The 23,193-nt window shown below is 38.5% G+C and overlaps 1 protein-coding gene across 4 annotated transcripts in view; it reads right to left on the reverse strand.

Annotated features, from left to right (window-relative positions):
• Nucleotides 1-23,193, reverse strand: part of LOC124774962 (reticulocyte-binding protein homolog 2b-like) — a 170,571-nt gene that overhangs the window by 78,251 nt on the left and 69,127 nt on the right. For all 4 annotated transcript variants that reach the window (XM_047249686.1, XM_047249685.1, XM_047249687.1 and 1 more), the window contains exon 6: nt 20,112-20,303. In XM_047249686.1, the coding sequence (XP_047105642.1) occupies nt 20,112-20,303 (192 nt within the window). The remainder of the gene's footprint in view (nt 1-20,111; nt 20,304-23,193) is intronic.

Raw genomic sequence — 23,193 nt, forward strand, 5'->3', positions numbered from 1 at the left:
GTACTAAGAAAAGTTATTAAAAAGTCCAGAAGCATGTGTATCATGTCTGAGATCAGTAACTCTGATAATAAAATTAAAGCAATTTGGAATATTATTGAAAGGGAAACAGGGCAACCAAGAGCACGGGAAGACTTTAGTGCCATAAAACTGAATGACAAGTGTACTAACAAACAATCAGAAATTGAAAATATTTTCAATAATCATTTTTTAAATGTTGTGGAGAAAATAGAATCTAGATCTTCACTAGAAGAGGCAATGCTACTAATAGAAGAGGCCATACCTGTGCAGTTTGAAACAACTGTAATTCCACCAACCTCTCCCTCTGAAATCAGTAAAATAATAAACTCACTGAAAAGTAAAACGTCTTACGGAATTGATGGCATTTCCAACAAGGTACTTAAAGCACGTTCCCCACAGATAAGTAGGATTCTCAGCCATGTATGAAATAGCTCTTTGGAGCAGGGTGTTTTCCCCAATAGACTGAAATATGCCATTGTAAAACCATTGCATAAAAAGGGGGTTATGTCGGATGTCAACAACTACCGCCCAATCTCTCTTCTGACAGCTCTACCAAAAATTTTTGAGAAAGTAATGTATTCAAGAGTAGCCTCCCATATTTGTAAAAATAAAGTACTAACAAAATGTCAGTTTGGTTTTCAGAAAGGCTTTTCAACAGAAAATGCTATATACACTTTCACTGATCAAATATTAAATGCTCTGAATAACCGGACATCACCCCATTGGTATTTTTTGTGATCTCTCAAAGGCCTTTGATTGTGTAGATCATGGAATTCTTTTAGATAATCTAAATCATTATGGTCTGAGGGGGGCAGTGCACAAATGGTTTAATTCATACTTAACTAGAAGAATGCAGAAAGTTGAAATAAGTGGTTCATGTAATGTTAAAACAACAGCTGATTCCTCAAACTGGGGGGCTATCAAGTACGGGGTCCCACAGGGTTCGGTCTTAGGTCCTTTACTGTTCTTGATATACATTAATGACTTACCATTCCACATTGACGAAGATGCAAAGTTAGTTCTTTTTAAGTATAGTAATAACATCCAAAAACCAAGAACTAAGTGATGTAATTGTAAATGATGTTTTTCACAAAATTATTAAGTGGGTCTCAGCAAACGGACTCTCTTTAAATTTTGTTAAAACACAGTATATACAGTTCCGTACAGTAAATGACACAACTCCAGTAATAAATATAGACTTTGAACAGAAGTCTGTAGCTAAGGTAGAATTTTCAAAATTTTTAGGTGTGTCCATTGATGAGAGGTTAAACTGGAAGCAACACATTGAGGTCTGCTGAAACGTCTGTGTTCAGCTACGTATGCTATTAGGGTTATTGCAAATTTTGGTGATAAGAATCTCAGTAAATTAGCTTACTATGCCTACTTTCATTCACTTCTTTCGTATGACGTCATATTCTGGGGTAATTCATCGTTCAGTAGAAAAGTATTCATTGCTCAAAAACGTGTAATCAGAATAATTGCTGGAGCCCACCCACAGTCATCCTGCAGACATCTATTTAAGGATCTAGGGATACTCACAGTAACCTCACAGTATATATAGTCACTTATGACATTTGTTGTTAATAATCCAACCCAGTTCAAAAGTAATAGCAGTGTGCATAGCTATAACACCAGGAGAAAGGATGATCTCCACTATGCAGGGTTAAATCTGACTTTGGCACAGAAAGGGGTAAATTATGCTGCCACAAAAGTCTTTGGTCACCTACCAAACAGCATCAAAAGCCTGACAGATAGCCAACTAACATTTAAAAATAAATTAAAAGAATTTCTAGATGACAACTCCTTCTACTCATTGGCTGAATTTTTAGATATAAATGAAGAGGGGAAAAATAAAAAAAAAATAAAAAACTTAAACATTAGTGTCATGCAATATTTTGTGTAATGTAATATCTTGTACAGACATCTTTTATTAACCTGACACGTTCCACATCATTACGAAGTGTCGTATTCATGATCTACGGAACAAGTATTAATCTAATCTAATCTAAACTGACATGCACAAGTTCCTGGAACAACAGTTTTCTGGTCCAACAGAAAAATTACTAGTATTAGCTGACTGAGGGAGCTCAGGCAATGACTTCAGGCCATGTTATATGTTCAGCCATTTCTGCACCCTATCTTGCCATACAGTGCAATTAATAGACAACAACATGGACTTTGGAAAAATAAGTGCCTCTATAATTTTTATTTGAGGATAATAAATTGAAGACCATGGACCTTGGAAAACCAAGTGCCTCTGTAATTTTTATTTTGGGACAATAAACTGCAGAACACTAGGAACTGAAGATAGTTCAATGATGTTAGAACAGGAGTTACATGACATCAAATTGGATGTAGAGGGGTTATCAGTAGCACAGTGGAAAAAAAGGAGACTGAATAAATACTTGGTCATATGTTTTGGTACAGAGGAACAAAGCAAGGAGGACAATTAGATGTAATAATTATTCTAACAAGAAGATTAAATGCAGTATTATAAATGTGGAAGGAATTTCATATGGAATAGTAAGACTTATTTCAAAAGTCAAACAAAGACATTTAGACATATGCACCAAAATGCACATATTTTGTTGAGAAGATAGATCTCTAAGAAGAGTTACAGGGGCTGATTAACAACAGCAAATCTCACTATAAGGCAATAATAGGGCACTTTACTGTAAACATAGGACAGAAACAAAAGAATAATTTGTCTCAATAAACTTTGCATATGGTACTAAATGTGACAGCGTTTTTGTGGTGTGTGTGTGTGTGTGTGTGTGTGTGTGTGTGTGTGTGTGTGTGTGTGTGAAATGAGGTGAAGTGGGACATGTCATTTTGGCAACAAGATATCCCATGTCACCGCTCTTCATTAGCTGTCAAAAGAAGTTAAGGCAGTTATCAAGTAGGAAGCACCCCACTTTTGGGAGATGTTTTATGGTCTGTGCAGGTTGCCGTTGTAACGATTTCGTGATATCTGTGAGGCAAGCCATGAACAGACACTTCTACCTGCTGACTTAGTCGTCTGCTCTGTGGCACTGCACATGAAGGGCACGTGAGAATGTGACCTCCATGATGTCAAAGAAATGCTTGAAAGAGAACAAACGATATTGAAATATAATTGTACAAATTATTATTGTCTTTACATACTCCGACAGACATACATTCTCTTGCCTGACTGGAATACATGCATCTAGAATTGTATGTTATAGCCAGTACACCGAGTTCAAACTAACCTTGTGTGCTATTCCAGAAGATACATCAAACAACAGAAATCTCTTTGAGCACCTTTTAATGCTACAGGAGAAGTAGTCTATTCAGAAACACTGATCCAAAATTAAAGGGGCACTATTCAGCAGGACACTTTAGTATATGAAATACTGTGATTGACAAATATATTGCAAGTACGTTGAAGAATTAACCTACGAAAATTCTACAGATTGGCTAACAATGGGGAAATCCACTCACATCTGAGATTTTGAAGCAAAAAAAAAAAAAAAAAAAAAGAGCACCTATGGAGATTAGTTGAAGCATGATGAAACCACAAGTAGGCAACAAGGTGTATTTCCACACCTCATCGCAGACCAAGGGCGTCAGAGACTTGCGCACTATGTAAAGCAGGGTAGCTGGCAATCTGTGACAAATCTGATGATAGAGCATGATCCTGGTGCAGTTACAAGTGTTTCAAAGAACATCATTTAGTGCACATTGTTGAAGACGGGGCTCTGCAGCACACAACTCCTGTGTGTTCCCATGTTGACCCAACAACAGCACCAAATATAACTGCACATCAACTGAAATTTGTCACCAGCTCACATGTATCATGTTTCTTGTTACACACCAGGTTGACGGTTGTGTCCGGACATGTAATCATCCAGGTGAACAGCTGCTTGAAACATGCACTGCATCGTGGATAGACACTGGTTCGAGCAGTATGGACTATGGAGGACATTCTCCTGGGTTTCACTGCTATCTGTGATACTCAGTGAAGGCACCAAGACAGCTGCGGATAATGTGAATATTATTGCAGACATCCTGGATCCATTATGCTTCACGTCTTCCCGGACACAGATTTGCAGAGTGTTACACTGAACTCATACTGATGTCTTGACCATCAAATTTGTCTGATCTGAACCCAATGGCTCATAAACGTATTTTAGAATGCAACTCAGAAATTTCAAATAATCTTAAAATTTGTGCTACATTCATCCCAGTATCATCTAAAATAGAAGGTAGGTCTGTAGGTTAATTAGCCACTGCCATTTCACTGCATATGAAACACAGTCAACTAAAATGCCATACACTGAGATCTGTATGCTGCAAGCACCACATACTGGAGGGCGGGGGGATTGCTCCTCTGAAGTAAGAAGCCATGTATTATGGTACTGTGTCCTATATGTAGATAAGTGAGAAGGATTTCATTTCATCCATGTGGCTGGAAGGTGGTATACCATACCCACAGTGTTGGCATTACTAGTAGCAGCTTCTTCCATAACTCCCAGCCATTCTTCTTCCCATCTGAACATGTCTCTATACCTCATCAGCAAGATGATAGGATGTAGGCAGACAGAACACTGATCCAACTGACCATCACGACACACATCCTTGGATCTTGTATCTGCTACTACATTTCTCTGGACCCCAGTGTGCCCCGGTACCCAGCAGAATAACACCATCTTCCCTACCCTTTGTAGGTAGAGGAAGGTGTCCTGGATATCATTGACTTTGTCTGGCAGGTACATGCATTGCAGAGACTGGCAGGCACTCTATGAGTTGGAGCAGGTGAGGGATTTTGAAGTCCGAACACATCTCACATGCTTCAGTGCCCTCAAGACTGCATATAATTCTTGAGAAAGACATTAAATTCTTCAGGCAGCTAGATCATGGAGATATAAGAAAGGAAAAGTACAAAGCAGCATAGAAGATCCTTTTACTTAGACTCAACTGCAAATACAGCTTTATTGTTGTGGTGTGTACTTTAATTTTTTTTACATACTGTATGAAAAACATATGCAGGACCACTTTCTCTCCTTACCTGATTAATATAAAATTACTTTGATCCTCTTCAATAATTAGCGTAGCAGTCAGTACTAACCCTGTGCTTGACTTGGCAATGCCTACACAAAGTGTCTCCATGCTCATACTAAATGCATTTCCCAAATGGCTTTGTTGCTAGCTGCCATTTTGAGAAAATATCTTTCCCGGTAAGGTGAGCAACAGTTTGGTAAGCTGGTGACAGCAGAACAGAAAATGCCTGATGCACCATGAAGAGTTGCCTCCTAACAGTAGTTCACAGCTGCCCACTCTCAGCATAGAGACTGGATGCAGGGCTGGTCCTGTAAGTATTTGTGACCAGCTTGATACCCTTATTGTGAAGAGTGTCAATGACACTGAAGTAAGTAGCTTCTGCTGATCCATACACTGTTCACCTATATTCTAGCCAGGATCTCATAATATCTTTATAAAACTGAAGCAGACATGCTCTGTCTGGTTCCTAAGACTTGCCACTAAAGCACTTTGTAATCAACATTTTGTTGATGATGAGGTCAATTAGGGAAACAGCACAAGCTTGGATTAGGGAAGGATGGGGAAGGAAATGAACTGTGCCCTTTCAAAGGAACCATGTGAGCATTCACCTTATGCAATTTAGAGAAATTGCTGAAAAACCTGAATTGGAGGGATGGACACGGACTTGAATGCTGCCCTCTGAAATATAAGTTCAACTTCTTCCCACTGCACCACACTGTAGTGCCTCGAGAATTTCAGAGTAAATTCCACCGTCTCGAACACACGTTATTTTAGAGATAAGTGTGGTAACGTAAAACTTTGTCTACTACACCACAATTATGTGTGTACAGGACGGACGTGTATAGGATGGACGATCTGCGCGAGCAGGTAGTCACCGAGTCCACCTAAGTAGTTACACATCCCACCCATAGAGTAAACGCATCGTACTCTGTGAGATATAAAACATTATTGATGTGAACATCTGAAGGCTGTTGAAAGAGAAGAAGAGATTTTTATTGATTCATTCTCTCATTTACTGCCGTAAGGTCGGGACAGTTGTCTTGTTAAACTTGGAGAGATTTATAGACTGTATGTATAGAAAGATGATTGTAACGGCTTCTGTCAGACCCAAAGGTGTCGGGCTTACAGAAAATGTTTAGTGTATGAAAACTGATATGTGTTAAGAAATATGGTGAGATTGAATTCAACATATTCTCGAGTGTACCGAGTTATTTACAAATATAGAAAATTCCTCCAGAGTAGCAGCTATTCTTCGGAGAAGAAGCTGCGCAGAATATTGCAGCCGACTATCCTGAAAGAAGATCAGCGCAGTAACTTCAAGTAAGTTCAACAGCCAAGGGGGAGTGTGAGTCTTGCACACCAGTACCCCACTGCCACCCTTAGTCACCGGAGCCACCAGAACATCGCGACCAAAGAGAGCATGACACGAAAAGGGGGAATTTTTTTGAAGAAGATTGACATAAGAAAAAGTTGAGTTGCCATAGCAACACATAATAACGAGATGAAGAAATTGGTCTGCAAGATCCAATCAAGAAGATTTGGTTGTGGGGAGGAAACAATCCTCACACACGCAGTAACCAGCCGATGCCGACGCAGTAACCAGCCGGAGCCGACACAGAAATCAACCGACACCGCAGTAACCAGCCAACGCAGTCGCAGTAACACGCCATCATTGCTGGTTGCTGTTTGAGTTGCTGACTTCGCGCCCGCCAACGCCGACACCAACGTGTGATGCTACCGATGCCCTTGCAGTTCACCGGTGCCTTTCTACAACTCACCGATGCAGCCTACAATCTTATGCCAGGTGAGTACAAGATGATAACCGTTTGAATGTAAATTAGGGTACTCATTATTTGCAGAGATGATTTTTTTTAATGATCACGAGATCAGGAAGGTTATGACTATGGAGAAGGAACAACAACGAACAGAAACTACAGGACCAGCCATGGCCATGAGGGTGAACAAAGACATTCCAGATTTGTCCGAAGTAATAAACTTAATCAAAGCTCAGAGTATTCAAATAATTGTTATAAATGCTCAGAACGCTTCATTAAATGAAAGACTCGAAGCACAGGGTGAAGCTTCTGAAAAACTAGAAGTACAGAGTGAAGCTTTAAATTCTAAATTTCAGGTGTTAAATGATAAAGTAGAAAATTTACGAGTAGATTTAAAGAATTAATTAAGTAATTCTTCAACAGTACAATTGAATCAAATGTTTGCAGACTTTAACCAAAGACAGGAGGAGCAATTACAGAATTTGACCAAGAAACTGCAATTTGGCATTGAAGACAAGTGTAGTAGTGCAGTCTGAGTTTAATGAAAAATTAGGATCACTTCAAAATGTTTGTAACGTTACATTCGACACAGTGAAACAAAGGTCACATACATTAATCGATTCCATTAAAGACAAGACAAACTGATCCCTATGGTCCAGAATTTGAAAGAGAGTATTCCAGTCAACATTGACAAAAGCTCTCTATAAGTCTACAAATGCTAGAAATGTACGTTTGCCTTTCCTTAATCTTTCTTCTAAGATAAGTCGTAGGGTCAGTATTGCCTCATGTGTTCCAGTATTTCTACGGAATCCAAACTGATCTTCCCCGAGGTCGGCTTCTACCAGTTTTTCCATTCGTCTGTAAAGAATTCGCATAAGTATTTTCCAACTGTGATTTATCAAACTGATAGTTCGGTAATTTTCACATCTGTCAACGCCTGCTTTCTATGGGACTGGAATTATTATATTCTTCTTGAAGTCTAAGGGTATTTCGCCTGTCTCATGCATCTTGCTCACTAGCTGGTAGAGTTTTGTCAGGACTGGCTCTCCCAAGGCTTTCAGTAGTTCTAATGGAATGTTGTCTACTCCCGGGGCCTTGTTTCGACTTAGGTCTTTCAGTGCTCTGTCAAACTCTTCACGCAGTATCATATCTCCCGTTTCATCTTCATCTATATCCTCTTCCATTTCCATAATATTGTCCTCAAGTACATCGCCTTTGTATAGACCTTTTATATACTCCTTCCACCTTTCTGCTTTCCCTTCTTTGCTTAGAACTGGGTTTCCATCTTTCCATCTGAGCTCTTGATATTCATACAAGTGGTTCTATTTTCTCCAAAGGTCTCTTTAATTTTCCTGTAGGCAGTATCTATCTTACCCCTAGTGAGACAAGCCTCTAAATCCTTACTTGTCCTCTAGCCATCCCTGCTTAGCCATTTTGCACTTCCTGTCGATCTCATTTTGAGACCTTTGTATTTCTTTTTGCCTGCTTCATTTACTGCATTTTTGTATTTTCTCCTTTCATCAATTACATTCAATATTTCTTCTGTTACCCGAGGATTGCTACTAGCCCTCATCTTTTTACGTACTTGATTCTCTGCTGCCTTCAGTACTCCATTCCTCAAAGCTACCCATTCTTCTTCTACTGTATTTCCTTCCTCCATTCTTGTCAATTGTTCCCTTATGCTCTCCCTGAAACTCTGTACAACCTCTGGCTGGCTCTGAGCACTATGGGACTTAACATCAGAGGTCATTAGTCCCCTAGAACTTAGAACTACTTAAACCTAACTAACCTAAGGACATCACACACATCCATGCCCAAGGCAGGATTCGAACATGTGAGCGTAGCGGTGTACAACCTCTGGTTTAGTCAGTTTATCCAGGTCCAATCTCCTTAAATTCCCACCTTTTTGCTGTTTCTTCAGTTTTAATCTACAGTTCATAACCAATAGATTGTGGTCAGAGTCCACATCTGCCCCCAGAAATATCTTACAATTTAAAACCTGGTTCCTAAATCTCTGTCTTACCATTATATAATCTATCTGATACCTTCTAGTATCTCCAGGCTTCTTCCATGTATACAACCTTCTTTCATGATTGTTGAACCAAGTGTTAGCTACGATTAAGTTATGCTCTGTGCAAAATTCTACTAGGCGGCTTCCTCTTTCATTTCTTACCCCCAATCCATATTCACCTACTATATTTCCATCTCTCCCTTTTCCTACTATCGAATTCCAGTCACCCATGACTATTAAATTTTCGTCTCCCTTCACTAACTGAATAATTTCTTTTATCTCATCATACAGTTCATCAATTTCTTCATCATCTGCAGAGCTAGTTGGCATATAAACTTGTACTACTGTAGTAGGTGTGGGCTTCGTGTCCATCTTGGCCACAATAATGTGTTCACTATGCTGTTTGTAGTAGCTTATCCGCACTCCTATTTTTTTATTCATTAATAAACCTACTCCTGCATTACCCCTATTTGATTTTGTATTTATAACCCTGTATTCACCTGACTAAAAGTCCTGTTTCGCCTGCCACCGAACTTCACTAATTCCCACTATATCTAACTTTAACCTATTCATTTTCCTTTTTAAATTTTCTAACCTACCTGCCCGATTAAGGGACCTGACATTCCACACTTCGATCTGTAGAACACCAGTTTTCTTTCTCCTGATAACAATGTCCTCTTGAGTAGTCCCCGCCCGGAGATCCGAATGGGGGACTATTTTACCTCCGGAATATTTTACCCAAGAGGACACCATCATCATTTAACCATACAGTAAAGCTGCATGCCCTTGGGAAAAATTACGGTTGTAGTTTCCCCTTGCTTTCAGCCGTTCACAGTACCAGCACAGCAAGGCCATTTTGGTTAGCGTTACAAGGCCAGATCAGTCAGTCATCCAGATTGTTGCCCCTGCAACTACTGAAAAGGAAAATTGCAGGAGGAGTAATAATAATAGCTCTAGTAATTTCAAAAGACATGAGATAAATTTGGCTAGAGTACAGCCAAAGCGGAATAGAGGTAATGGAAATTATCAGAAAGAACATCTACCTTCGAATATAGGCCCAGTAACTACACAAGAATTTGTACCTGGCAATAATAGGGCTCAAAATGGAAACGTCATACCAAGGTTTGGTAACCAGCAGGTAATTACAAATAGTGAGGAAAACGTAGGGCGATCTGGACCCACAGCCGGAGCCCAGGTCGTAGAAATACATTAAGAGGCCTACTTCATAATGAGTATGTCTCCTTTATGCATAATGTACCAACAAAAGAATGGTTCTACTAGAAGAACCAAGCGTAGCTACAATTAATACACTACCTATTATATTTGGAAAAGTACAAGATTCTGAAGTGAACGTATTTATTGATTCTGGTAGTGAAGTGTCACTTATTTCTAGTAGATTTTTTAATACGTTAAGAACTAGCAATAACTTACCTGTATTACCAGTAACTGGAGTATATATAATCAGTATAACCAGAACTAAAAGTAAGGTTGTTAAATACGAAACTCAAGTAAACTGTAACATCAGTGAGATTACGTTCAGGCAAACACTGCTGGTAGTAGAAAATATTAATAGGAAGGTATTATTTGGCTTAGATTGGCTGTTGGAGTTTAATGTTATATTGAATTTTTAAGAGAGCTGCCTTTATTTCGGACTTGGGGGAAGATAAATATTGTATTAAGTTTCTAGCAGATAGTTATGTTGATAAACAACCAACTGAACACCAGAGTTTACGATTAACCGTGACAGCTCAATTGTCACCAGAGATGGACACTGTAAGTCATGAATCACAATGAGCTGACATTCAAATAAAGTAGATAAATCCCCAATATTAACCAATGACCAGAAAGCAGAGTTAGCTGAAATTCTATTAGAATACGAGATGGTATTTTCAGATAGTCCACGTTGTATTAGTGACTATGTAAGTAACTTAAAACACAGATGATGTGACTTACCGAACGAAAGTGCTGACAGGTCGATAGACACACACACAAACAAACACAAACATACACATGAAATTCAAGCTTTCGCAACAAACTGTTGCCTCATCAGGAAAGAGGGAAGGAGAGGGAAAGATGAAAGGATGTGGGTTTTAAGGGAGAGGGTAAAGAGTCATTCCAAACCCGGGAGCGGAAAGACTTACCTTAGGGGGAAAGAAGGGGTATACACTCACGCACACACACACATATCCATCCGCACATACACAGAGACAAGCAGACATTTTTCAATGTCACACACATATCCATCCGCACATACACAGACACAAGCAGACATTTTTCAATGTCAGTAAGTCACATCATCTGTGTTTTTAGATATATTTTTCCCACGTGGAATGTTTCCCTCTATTATATGACTATGTAAGTAAGTTTAAGATCAAAAATAATACACCATTTTTCTGTAAACCCAATGCCAGTGAGATGGTAGATAATAAAATAATAGAATGCAGTGCAAGCGTAATAAATAATCCCTTGGTAGTTGTGAAACAGGCTACAGATGGTGTGTGGCTCATACTGGACGCGCGCACCCTGAATAAACATATAGAAACCGAAAAAGATAGACCTGTGAACATCGATGAGTTATTTGCTGGGTACTGGCAGATCCGGTTACATCCAGATTCAAGGAAATCTACAACATTCCTTTTTTATGGAAAAGCATATCATTCTAATGTGTTACCATTTGGGTTAAATATCTCGGTATCAGTGTTTATACGCGAGCTGGACGAAGCAAAGGGTAGAGAGATAATAAAGGATTTAATTATGCATGTAGATGATATATCGATAATATCACCCACCTGGAATGAACACTAGCTAACCTTGAAGAAAACATTGAAAAAATTTAAAGAAAAAGGTATTACAGTAAAGTTGTCTAAGTCACACTTTGCAAGGCAAGAACTAAAATTTTTGGGACATATCGTAGGTGTACAAGGAATTAAGCCCGATCCAGAACACATAAAGGCTATTTAGGAGTGTCCACAACCTAGAAATATAAGACAAATGAAGGGATTTCTTGGAATGGCAGGGTATTATAGACACTATGTACAAAGTCAAGAGTTGAATGACCCTCGACTTCTGTGTTTATTACGAAAGGGAGTACCATGGTGTTGGGACCAAGAGGCACAGAAAGCATTTGAAAAGGCAAAACGAGCTCTATCAGAATCACCGATACCTCAAAACATCTGGTAATGGGTGGACCATTTAAGATTTCGACCGATGCATCAGACTATGGTATAGCTGCAGAGCTGTTCCAAGGTGAATGGGGGTTAACCAGTATAGACCATAGGTCAATATCTTCTGCTAGCCGGAGTATCAACAAACATGAATTAAATTATATGGCAACAGAAAAGAAATTATTGGTATGGAGTATACAAAAATTCCAAACACTGATATGGGGGTCCGAAATACATGTCTATACAGATCACCTAGCTCTATCATTTCTAATGAATAGCTAATTACTACATTGTAGATTGATGCTGTGGATGTTGTTTCTTCAAGAGTGTGACATTAAGATCCATTATGTAAAGGGTTTGGAGAACATTGTACCCAACACTTTGTCTCGGCTACCAGTAGGCATGAAAGAACTAAAGCGTTCAGAAGGACCTGGCATAATCTTTGCGATTAATTTTTGAACATTAGAATATTCACGCAATAAAGTACAAGAAATAGCTCAGAAAATTACAGGGAACATCCAACATGATCCTTATTTTATGGATATCTTTGTTATGTGCATTAGGAAATTGCTACCGCCTAGTCAAGTGGGAAGGTGGAAGATTGTGTGATATAATCTGTTCTAGAGAGACAGTAAGACAACGCAATGTTGGTGTTTATGTATACCTAGTCTAGTGAAGACGAGTTAGTGTGGTACATTCATAAGGGTTATGGACATTTCGGTACAAAGAAATGCATTGGACATATGAATAAGTTCTATTATTTTAAAAAGCTAGGACATAAAGTGGCATTAGCCATTAAGCCTTGTGAGATTTTTCAGAAAGTAAAAGAGGATAACTCTCACGTTAAATACAAGATGCATCCAATTATTCCTAAAGTGTTACAAAATCTAACCGCTGCAGATTTCTTTTGACCAATTCCAGAAGGAAGAGGAGGAGTGGCCTACATTTTTGTTCTCATAGAATGTTGGTCGAAGTATATTAAATTCTATCCAATTAAAACAGCAAACACACCAATAGTAATCCATTGTCTACAACAATACTTTCTCAAAGTAGGAAAACCAAAACGATTTCTTTCTGACAATGGACCTCAGTTTACTAGTAACGAGTTTAGAGAATTTTTAGCATGGGAAGGGATTCGTCAAATACTAATATCCAACTATAATCCTTCTAACCCGTGAGAAAGAGTTATGAAAGAAATTAGGAAATTATGCCATACTTACTGCCATGAAAACCATACATCATGGGCGACAAAAATTAAAGATTTCGAGCTTATTTTAAATGAGTTACAACATTTATCAACTGGACTAACACCCTTACAAGATTAGGTAAACCCTTTGTAGGTGAAACATTTATTAAATGTTTACTTGGCCAGAACAACCTACTGATTACCAACTGAACAAACGATAGTTGCTAAGAACTTAGTTAAGAGAGCACGAGTAAGCAAGCACAACGAGAAGGCTATAGAACCTCAATATAAGGTAGATGATCTAGTCTTAGTAAAACAACATCTTCAGAGCTCTGCCCAAAGGAATGCATAAATTTTTTCAAAAGTGTGTGGGGCCTTACCGAGTACAATCGGTAATCCACCCAAAAACCTTATTTTTAGTGGATCCTACAACTGGAGAAAAAAAGGAAAATATAATATTAAAGACGTCAAGTGGTATATACCCCAGGGACATTAAAATTCTGTGTAAACAGGCAGAATGACGACCGTCTGTCCCTGAATTGCGTTCGCTGTTACTTCCACATTAGTTTTCCTACACCGAATTCCCTTCAAATCTTCGACTATTCTGTAATCTATTTATAACCTCTTAAACTATCCTATCATATTAGTATTTAAGTGACCGATTATGACTGCACGGTTATTACTAATTTAAGGTTCAAATGGCTCTGAGCACTATGGGACTTAACTTCTGAGGTCATCAGTCCCCTAGAACTTAAAACTACTTAAACCTAACTAACCTAAGGACATCACACACATCCATGCCTGAGGCAGGATTCGAACCTGCGACCGTAGCGGTCGCGCGGTTCCAGACTGTAGCGCCTAGAATTGCTCAGCCACTCCGACCGGCACTAATTTAAGGAGTCATGGTAAAAAGTTACCTCTAAGCGTGAGGTAAAACTAACAGAGTAACATTCTAGGAGAAGATATAATATGGTGGTACTGTTTAAGAAGAACGATACCTAGTTGACATAAAGTGAACAAGGTGTTTTATGTGTGTATAAGATATAATGTGAAGTGACTAACTGGTAAAATAACTATTTGGTTGTAGTGTATAATTTCCTATTTTTATAGAATATTAGAATATTTATACCGTTTGTGAGATATTGTATGAATGGGGAGGGTTTGTATCAATTTTGAAAGGGAGTGGGTAGTGTAAGTTTACACTACAAACACACACACACACACACACACACACCTTTGACACAACCCTCGTAGACAAGTGTGACTGATTCTTCACCATTTGCCATTCCATAGGAGATGCTAAACTCTTTCTTCGGGGACTTCAAAGGTGAAGGTGACAATGTCCATTCTGCAGGAGACGTTTAACATCATACCTCCTCTGGCTTCTCATTCAAGTACCGGCGAAGTGGGGATCCTGGGGAAGGGGGTGGGGTGGGGTGGGGAGGGGGGGGGGGGGGGGGGGGGGGGGAAGGATATCCTGTCTTTGGGCCTATCTTCTTTCTATTCTTCGAACTTAGCAACCAGTCCTACTTTTTCCTTTCTTGTCCTACTTTTTCCTTTCTTACTTCTCTTTTGAATACCAATCTATCTTTCCCTCTGTCCATATGCATACACTTCTATCACTGAAGTCCTTCTCAATTTCCATAGTTTTCTATAACCTTCGACTTATTTTACATAAGCTGGCTGAAGAATCAGATTACACAATTACCCATACGGTTGCACACAGTGAAACACAAAGACACAAACAGAAAGAGTACTGTTTAAGGTAATGTAAGAACCATCATGTGTTGGAGGGGGAAAATTGTGCACACAGTGATAGGTACACGCACATGGTTATGTGAGTTGATGGTTCAACATTTCATAAAGGTATGTACAGAAGAGTATTCATGGTCATGTACAGATATATTTATATAGGTAAGAACTGGGAGTACTCATGGTTATGACACACTTATCATTCGATTTCACAAAAACTATTTGGCCCAAAAATTTGATTTTACACATCTTCTTGAGTGATACCTTCCCCCCACAAATGACTTAATTTTGTTTCAATGTTCAACGCAGTTATTGTGCAGCATTAAATGTAGTAAACCATTGCACGAAATTTTGAAGAGTTTGAAGAAGTAAAAGTCCACAGCGTATACTTTCCGTATGGTTGATTTTAGTTGCCACTAGAAATTTCAAAAAATTACATTCAAACGAATAAAATTCATGAAGTAAGACACATCAATATTGTTTTTAAATGAAGAAAATATTAAGCATTGAACAAGGTTTGAACTCAGAACCTTTTGCTTAGCAACTAAACACCTTAACCTTTACGCTAACGTAGCTCGTCATTCAACAGAAATCCTGGATTACTTTAAAGAATCACTCTAAATACCGACAAACACTGTTGGTATGACTATGAATTACTCACGTTTCATCAAAGTACAATAGGAAATAAACAATTACCGTTGTTCTTTATTGCGAAAAAGCGGTTAGTGAGAATGAATTTCCTTGCTATCGCCTGAATTAGGAGGCTTACTGCTTGTTTGGTTTAATTAATTAATAGAATATGAAGCAATTGGTATAAAGAATGCTTTTTCCAAACTTTCTTTTATAGAAAGTCTGCTATCAAGACATTGCTTTTGTTCAATTACTTTATTTATGACGGAACGTTTCTAAAACTGAAGACACTCGTCCATGCTCTGCACTGCAGTCGAGCTCTGGCAACGTCATTCTCTGTTCATTGGCTGACTGTGTTTTGTGACATCAGATGCGCAGAACGAACCTAAACTGAGCCGCCGTCATAAATGACGCGCATTTTAGTAGCAGTTCTGAAATGTGTTCGGCTAATAGGTCCTATAGCATAATGAGGTTCTTTACCATTTAACTGATGGGGCAAGCAGGGGATGAGCTCCATAATACACTGTGTGCATTACATCTCCCTGTAGGAAGACTGGTTGGAGGAGTTGTATCATATGGTCTTTGACAGTCTCATAGCCTAGCCTGGTTTAGCTCATGGTGGCAAGTATGAGACATTACCGTACTCCTGTGTCCCACATGTGTTTCAACAGCAAAAGCTTTAAGGCCGGTAATGAGGGGCGTAGCAGAGAAGTGGTATATATTACTTACAAACACAGCCATCCCTTCTTTGGTCATTTTCCCAGCAAGGTCATCCTTGCAGTGGACATGATCCCTCTTACCACACAGCTGCCAGGAAGTTTAAATTGTTTTTTTTTTTCAAATACGAACATTGAGGTCTCCCTGCTCTACAAGTTTCATTTCCCTCCTTGTGTCTTGAACCCATTTAAGCTTCACTGAAATTCCATCAACTTGTGGAACCTAAGCTGGATAGTTTACTGAATGAGGGACTCGGCAGTTCTGTCAGAGAGGTATAAGGTTCATTTGAGCAGTTACCAGACAGCGCCAGGCAACAGGCTGTACTGCGCATGCGCAGCTACGATGACGTAGACAGCACGTGTTTGGTGCTTGCTCTGCTCATACGCTTTTCGTCGAATTTCTGTTTGAATTTCATGGTGGGGCATCACATGACCATGTGCAGCATGTTGTTGAGAGGACATATAGAGTTGTACTTAGAGCAATTGTTTTATCATATCCCACCCAGAAAAGGATGCAAATAAGGAAGCAGTTCTTGGCAAAATATCATTTCAAAATTAGACTCGACAGCTCGAAGTACCATAACATTTTGCTATGGGGTGAATTTTACAGATTGTTTTTTAAATTCATACTCTGCAATATTGTTATGTAGCATTTCCAACAGGTTTACATCTACACAGCACTGCAAAAAGCTAGTAGGATGGAATAAAAATTTCTTGCAAAAAAAGTTTTTTGTGTAGCTTACACTGGAATAAAGGACAATAAATTTCATGACTATTTCAAAATGTTCAAAAAATTAACAAGGTTGTCTGTGAGGCAAAGAAACTCCACAACTGACAGTTTATATTCTACTCTAGGATTAAATACGAAGCCATGTTCGGAGTTAAAACGGTAAAACACGGTATGCTGCCAGTCTACAATTTACCATAGAATGGCATTCTATAAATTTAAGACATAAACACAAATTAAGAAATAACTTCAGGCCTAGAGGAAGTACTAGACAAGTGCCTTGTGATCAAAAAACACTTTCACAGAAGGCAGATTTGTAAAATTTTGCTACAGCTGTCATTATATTTGAAACAAAATATTTAGTTCAAAACTACTGACCAAATTTGCCTACTTAGTCAGCTTCAAGTAAATGTTTACGTATATTCGTACATATATAGCATTAAGAGATCTTAGAGTGTCATAAAAGGAACAGGACATCAGAGACTACTCCAGCCAGCATGGGAATTTCATAAACCACAGTAAAATGCCTCATTCCGCTCTAATTGCACATTTGTATGTCCAGATGCACTCTGAAGTACCTGATATTCAGCTTTTCATGTGGTTTTCGTGATACCAATTTTCTCAGAGGTTCAGTATTGTATTCTCATGTTTGGTTCTTTATTATGGTATAATGTCATTCGTCCCAGAAAATGAAAATTTGCACTTGAAATTGAATGAAGTTGAAAGTAGCCAATAGTGCAGAATGAAACACTTCGCTTCAAATAAACTAACTGCCTCAGCAGAAAAAAAGTTGATAGAAGCAAATTTCTCTACAAAAAAAGACAGAAATAGCTTCATTAAGATATTAATGGTTGATTACTAATAATGTGGAAATAATATAAAATCAGAAAATTGAAACTACTAACTTATTTTGGTCTTTCATGGTTATGAGAATGTATATTAATTCACTTGATGGCTCCTGGCCACAGAAATCTATTTTGATTTCATTTGACGTGGGAGCTGTAAAAGAAGAGAGCAGCAATATTACAAAGAGTCGAAGACACGAAACATATACACGGGTCACGTGGGGAAGGATCCCCCCCACTATAACTCAGCTTGCTCTGCGCATGCGCGAATCTGGCAGCTTGGGCACGCCAGAAAAATTTTTCTAGGTAGCATCTGGCTACTTGCTGTTACTGCTCATACAACAAACAGCCACGCTTCAAGTAGCCAGAAGTGGAAGGAAGGCACTGCTCATACGTGAATTCAGCTCTGCGCATGCACACGAGTCCACTGGCAACTGCTCATACGAACCTACAGTATCTGTTGAAGTCTCTTCAGATTTGTCAGAAAAAACCAGAGTTGAAAGGTCTAAAGGCTTTGGGCTCAGATTTATGTTTTTTGCTTTTTGTAACTTGTGTATATTTTGATAACATGGATGGAGATTTAACTGCTGTAGAGATGCTAGAAGGTTTGTCTTTGTTCATCATATAGATGTGCACTATTTGTAAGTATGGGCTTGGAAATGAGGAGGTGCTTTACAGCTTCTGCACCTTTACAAGTGCATTTGCTAGTTCAGGTGTGTTTTACTTTCCTTTCTATTTGTTACTGGTCTTTGTATGTCTCAACATGCTGAATTTTTTGTGCAAATTTTTCACAATAGCTGCAAATGATATTATAAAGGTAGGTGACTGTTGCTCCTGAGCCAACTTTTCTGCTTCACTGTATGGTACTTGCTCAGTCATTACTTTCCTGTACCTTCTTTTTCCCAATAAAACACGACAATCTCGACTACAGGCTAGGTGACTTTCAGCAAATTAACACACAATAGCAGAATTGCACATGCATCATCAGATTCATGAGAAGCTGTTCTGCAAGATGGCTAGCCCTAATATGCTAGTGTAGTATGCCAGAAATGAAACAGTTTAAGTTCTTTGAAGGGATTGGTATTGTCCAGACTTTAAGCACATAAACCCTGCCATGAAATTCAGGATGAGCAGGTGTGTTAAAAGCAAAAATAAATGCAGCTGTCATTTGCAGTTCCCTAATTTTTTTTATTTATTTATTTTTAACAATATTATGTACATCAGTTACATCAACACTCTCTTATTTCTTTAGTTCACAAGTATACATATCTATTACATCCCTACAAATCACAATATTTTGTTAAAATTTAAGGTGTTGTGCAGCTTCATCACAATTGAGTACTCACTATTGCTTTTATATCCTGCAGCAGTAATGCTTGACATAAAGCAGCATTTTCCATTATCTGTGCTGCAGAGGCATTTCACTGACTTCATGGTCCCTGTTATCCCATACAAAGCCTACTTAATAAAGGAAGAACACAATTCTTTAATGTATCTTCCTCACTATCATAATGTAATTGCATAGATAAAAAATCTACTCACAAAGTGGCGGCATAACATGCACATAAAAAAGGTTATAATTATACAAGCTTTTGGAGACTGGAGCTACTCGCAGCAGAAAGGCTGAAGGGGAAGGAAAGTTCTAATTTCTTATCTTATCTTCATAGTCCTTATGCAAAATGTACGGTGGCGACAATAGAATCATTCCACAGTCAGCTTCAAATGCCAGGCCTCTAAATTTTCTCAACAGTGTTTCACAAAAAGATCATCATCTTCCCGCCAGGGATTCCCATTTGAATTCATGAAGCATCTTTGTAATACTCATGTGTTTATCAAACCTACTGGCAACAAATCGAGCAGCCAGCCTCTGTACTGCTGTGGTGCCTTCCTTTAATCTTTAACTAACCAACAGTTAGTTTTTACACATTATGAAATTATGTTACATGCAGTATCTCCACTTTCAATTACCAACATAAATTCCTACTGTATACATTGCATAACTAGTCAATGACACCACAAGAACGCAACAAGTTTCATAGAGATGCAGTAAGAAGTCGTCCTGGTCATAAAAATGCAAGTACAGTTCCAAAACTCAAATTACTAAGTTAAATATTGAATCAATAATTTGATTTAAAATTTTTCAGGCATCTCAGTAGACAATGAAAGACCAGTTATGAAAAAAAAAAAAAAAAAAAAAAAAAAACATATGTAAGTAAGATCACAATCAAATAATTTTCATAAATTCACTGTTTAAACAGTTCTTACCGTACTCTCATTATCCTCTCCAGGAAAAGTCCTGCTTCTTGATTTAAAGCGTCTCATTCTAAGCACCTCTTCCTTGTAGTGTGGAAGAAAAAGTGGTAACTGATCCACTGTTGGATCAAAAGGAGTAAGACTTGGTGGTAGCTGAAATCTACCAAATCTCTCCCTGAGCTTTTTAGTATGTTGCTCCAATTCCTGAAATAGAGATTAGGGGCATAATCCACATCCTACAAATTTATATATTCTTCCTGGTTTTTTTTAATATACTAAAATTTCAAAATATTATTCCAAACTGTACTGCATCTTGATACAATTCCTGTACCAAAACAAGGACTGAAAATTAGAACGAGTAACATGTTCCATTGGAAAATTTCAAAGTAAATCATTTAACTTGACAAATACAGTTTCATGCTTGGTCTTTTATAATCTCTGTTGGTGGTAAATCTCTAATCACTGTATTAACAAAAATATGTGATGTTTGTGTGTAAGATACAATTTAAAAATCAGACCTGAGCCATTCACGAAGGGAGAAGAAAGGACAATGAATGGACAGAAAAATGCTCAGGTAGGGATAGGAAAATTTTGCGTAAATGACAGTGAAAAAATTTTGTGAAATAAGCAGTTTTTTATAAAATGTTTCAAAATTTTGTTTTTAACCTATTTCCTTGTAAAAATGATATAAATCTGAGGGCAGCAGTTTACTATTGATGTTAACTGATAAATTTTGAAAATTGTAACTAAATTTTGATTTCTGTTCTCAAAGTTGAGATTCACATATAATCTTAAAATGACACTTCATTTTCTGAGTAAAGCATTATGGCTCTAGATATGATGTCAAATGAAAATACCCTACTTCCAAAAGCTTCATTCTGGAAATAGTATTAGTTGCCAATGAAACAGTTTCCTATGCTTTTGTGCAACAAATCAGAACAAAAATGATTAATTTCTGATGTATCTATAACACAGTGTATCATTTAAACTGTATATTTTCATAGTACACTATTACAAATATGAAAACCACAAGGTCTGGTACATTGTATTTGTAAACAGGTACCTAAATAAACGAGATGTCTGCTCTGTTTACCTCTACACTTTGTGATCAAAAGTATCCGGACACCCCCAAAAACATACGTTTTCATACTAGGTGCATTGTGCTACCACCTACTGCCAGCAACCTCAGTAGGCATTAGACATTGTGAAAGAGCAGAATGAGGTGCTCTGCAGAACTCACAGACTTCGAACATGGTCAGGTGATTGGGTGTCACTTGCATCACACGTCTGTATGCAAGATTTCCACATCCAAAACATCACTAGGTCCACTGTTCCCGATGTGATAGTGAAGTGGAAATGGGAAGGGACACGTTCAGCACAAAAGCGTACAGGCCAACCTCGTCTGTTGACTGACAGAGATCGCGGACAGTTGAAGAGGGACACTATGTCTAACAGCATTATGGCTGCATCATCCATCTCTCAGGAATTCCAAACTGCATCGGAATCCACTGTAAGTACTACGACAGTTAGGCAGGAGGTGAGAAAACTTGACTTCATGGTAAAGCGGCTGCTCATAAGCCACACATCATGCTGGTAAATGCCAAACGACGCCTCACTTGGTGTAAGGAGCGTAAACATTGGACGACTGAACAGTGGAAAAATGTTGTGTGGAGTGACGAATCACAGTACACAATGTGGCGATCCTATGGCAGAATTTGCGTATGGCGAATACCCTGTGAACGTCATCTGCCAGCATGTGTAGTGCCAATACTAAAATTCAGAGATGGTGGTGTTACGGTGTGGTCATGTTTTTCATGGAGGAGGCTTGCACCGCTTGTTGTTTTGCGTGGCACTATCACAGCACAGGCCTACACTGATGTTTTAAGCACCTTCTTGCTTCCCACTGTTGAAGAGCAATTCGGTGACGGCAATTGCATCTTTCAACACGATCCAGCACCTGTTCATAATGCACGGCCTGGGGCAGAGTGCTTACACGACAATAACATCCCTGTAATGGACTGGCTTGCACAGTCCTGACCTAAATCCTTTAGAACACCTTTGGAGTGTTTTGGTATGCCAACTTTATGCCAGGCCTCACCAACCAACATTGATACCTCTCCTCAGTGCAACATTGTGTGAAGAATGGGTGCCATTCCCCAAGAAACCTTCCAGCACCTGACTGAACGTATGCCTGTGAGAGTGGAAGCTGTCATCATTTTCAGCCAGGTGACCGGATACTTTTGATCACATAATGTGTAAGCCAACAACAGCACAGAATATTTGATGACAGGTAAACATGACTGTCATAACATATGATAGAGGGACAAATTTGAATCAGGCTGCACAAATACTACATAGCTTCTTACAGAATCACATGTGTTGGAGGATACGTTAATGCTGATTTTTAGTCAGACAATACTGACCGAGGAGATGTACGAGAACTGATTTCCAGCTTTAGATTATTTTCCACAGTCAACTTCCCAATGAGATTTGAAGGCTGAACAACCCATAATGATTTAGATGTAAAACTGATGGCCAATGGTTTATTTGAGCATAATGGTCAAATGCGAATGATAAAATATACTGACCAGTTCAGTACAAAACATGTAAGAAAAGTACTGTACTGCAGTATTGCACAATCATAAACAATAATTCAGTCACAGCATTTAGAGAAAAACTTGCTGAATATACCTTGTCATTACAAAATATTGTACTGACAAGACAAAAACCCATGTGAAAGAAAAATTAAAGTACTTATAAATTATATATTTAACATGTAGTCTCAAAAACACACACACACACACACACACACACACACACACACACACACAAATTGTTGCTTTGTTTAGGTGTCATATTGGCACAAAATAGTGAACAAAGCTGTAGGTGACTTTACTGTAAGTGTACATGAAACACATCTCTGTCTGTAAGTTAGTGGGTCCATCAAAACTCACCATGCCTTAGTGACATGGTGAGAACTGAACTCTAATGGGACACTACGCGACATACACAACACATTATTATGAAAAATGTTTTGTGCATGTGCAGCTGTGTGTAGGGGCATATCTTGGGTATGGTGACATTAAGAAAGTTG

The sequence above is a fragment of the Schistocerca piceifrons genome, chromosome 2 (assembly GCF_021461385.2).
Source record: "Schistocerca piceifrons isolate TAMUIC-IGC-003096 chromosome 2, iqSchPice1.1, whole genome shotgun sequence".
Lineage (NCBI taxonomy): Eukaryota > Metazoa > Arthropoda > Insecta > Orthoptera > Acrididae > Schistocerca > Schistocerca piceifrons.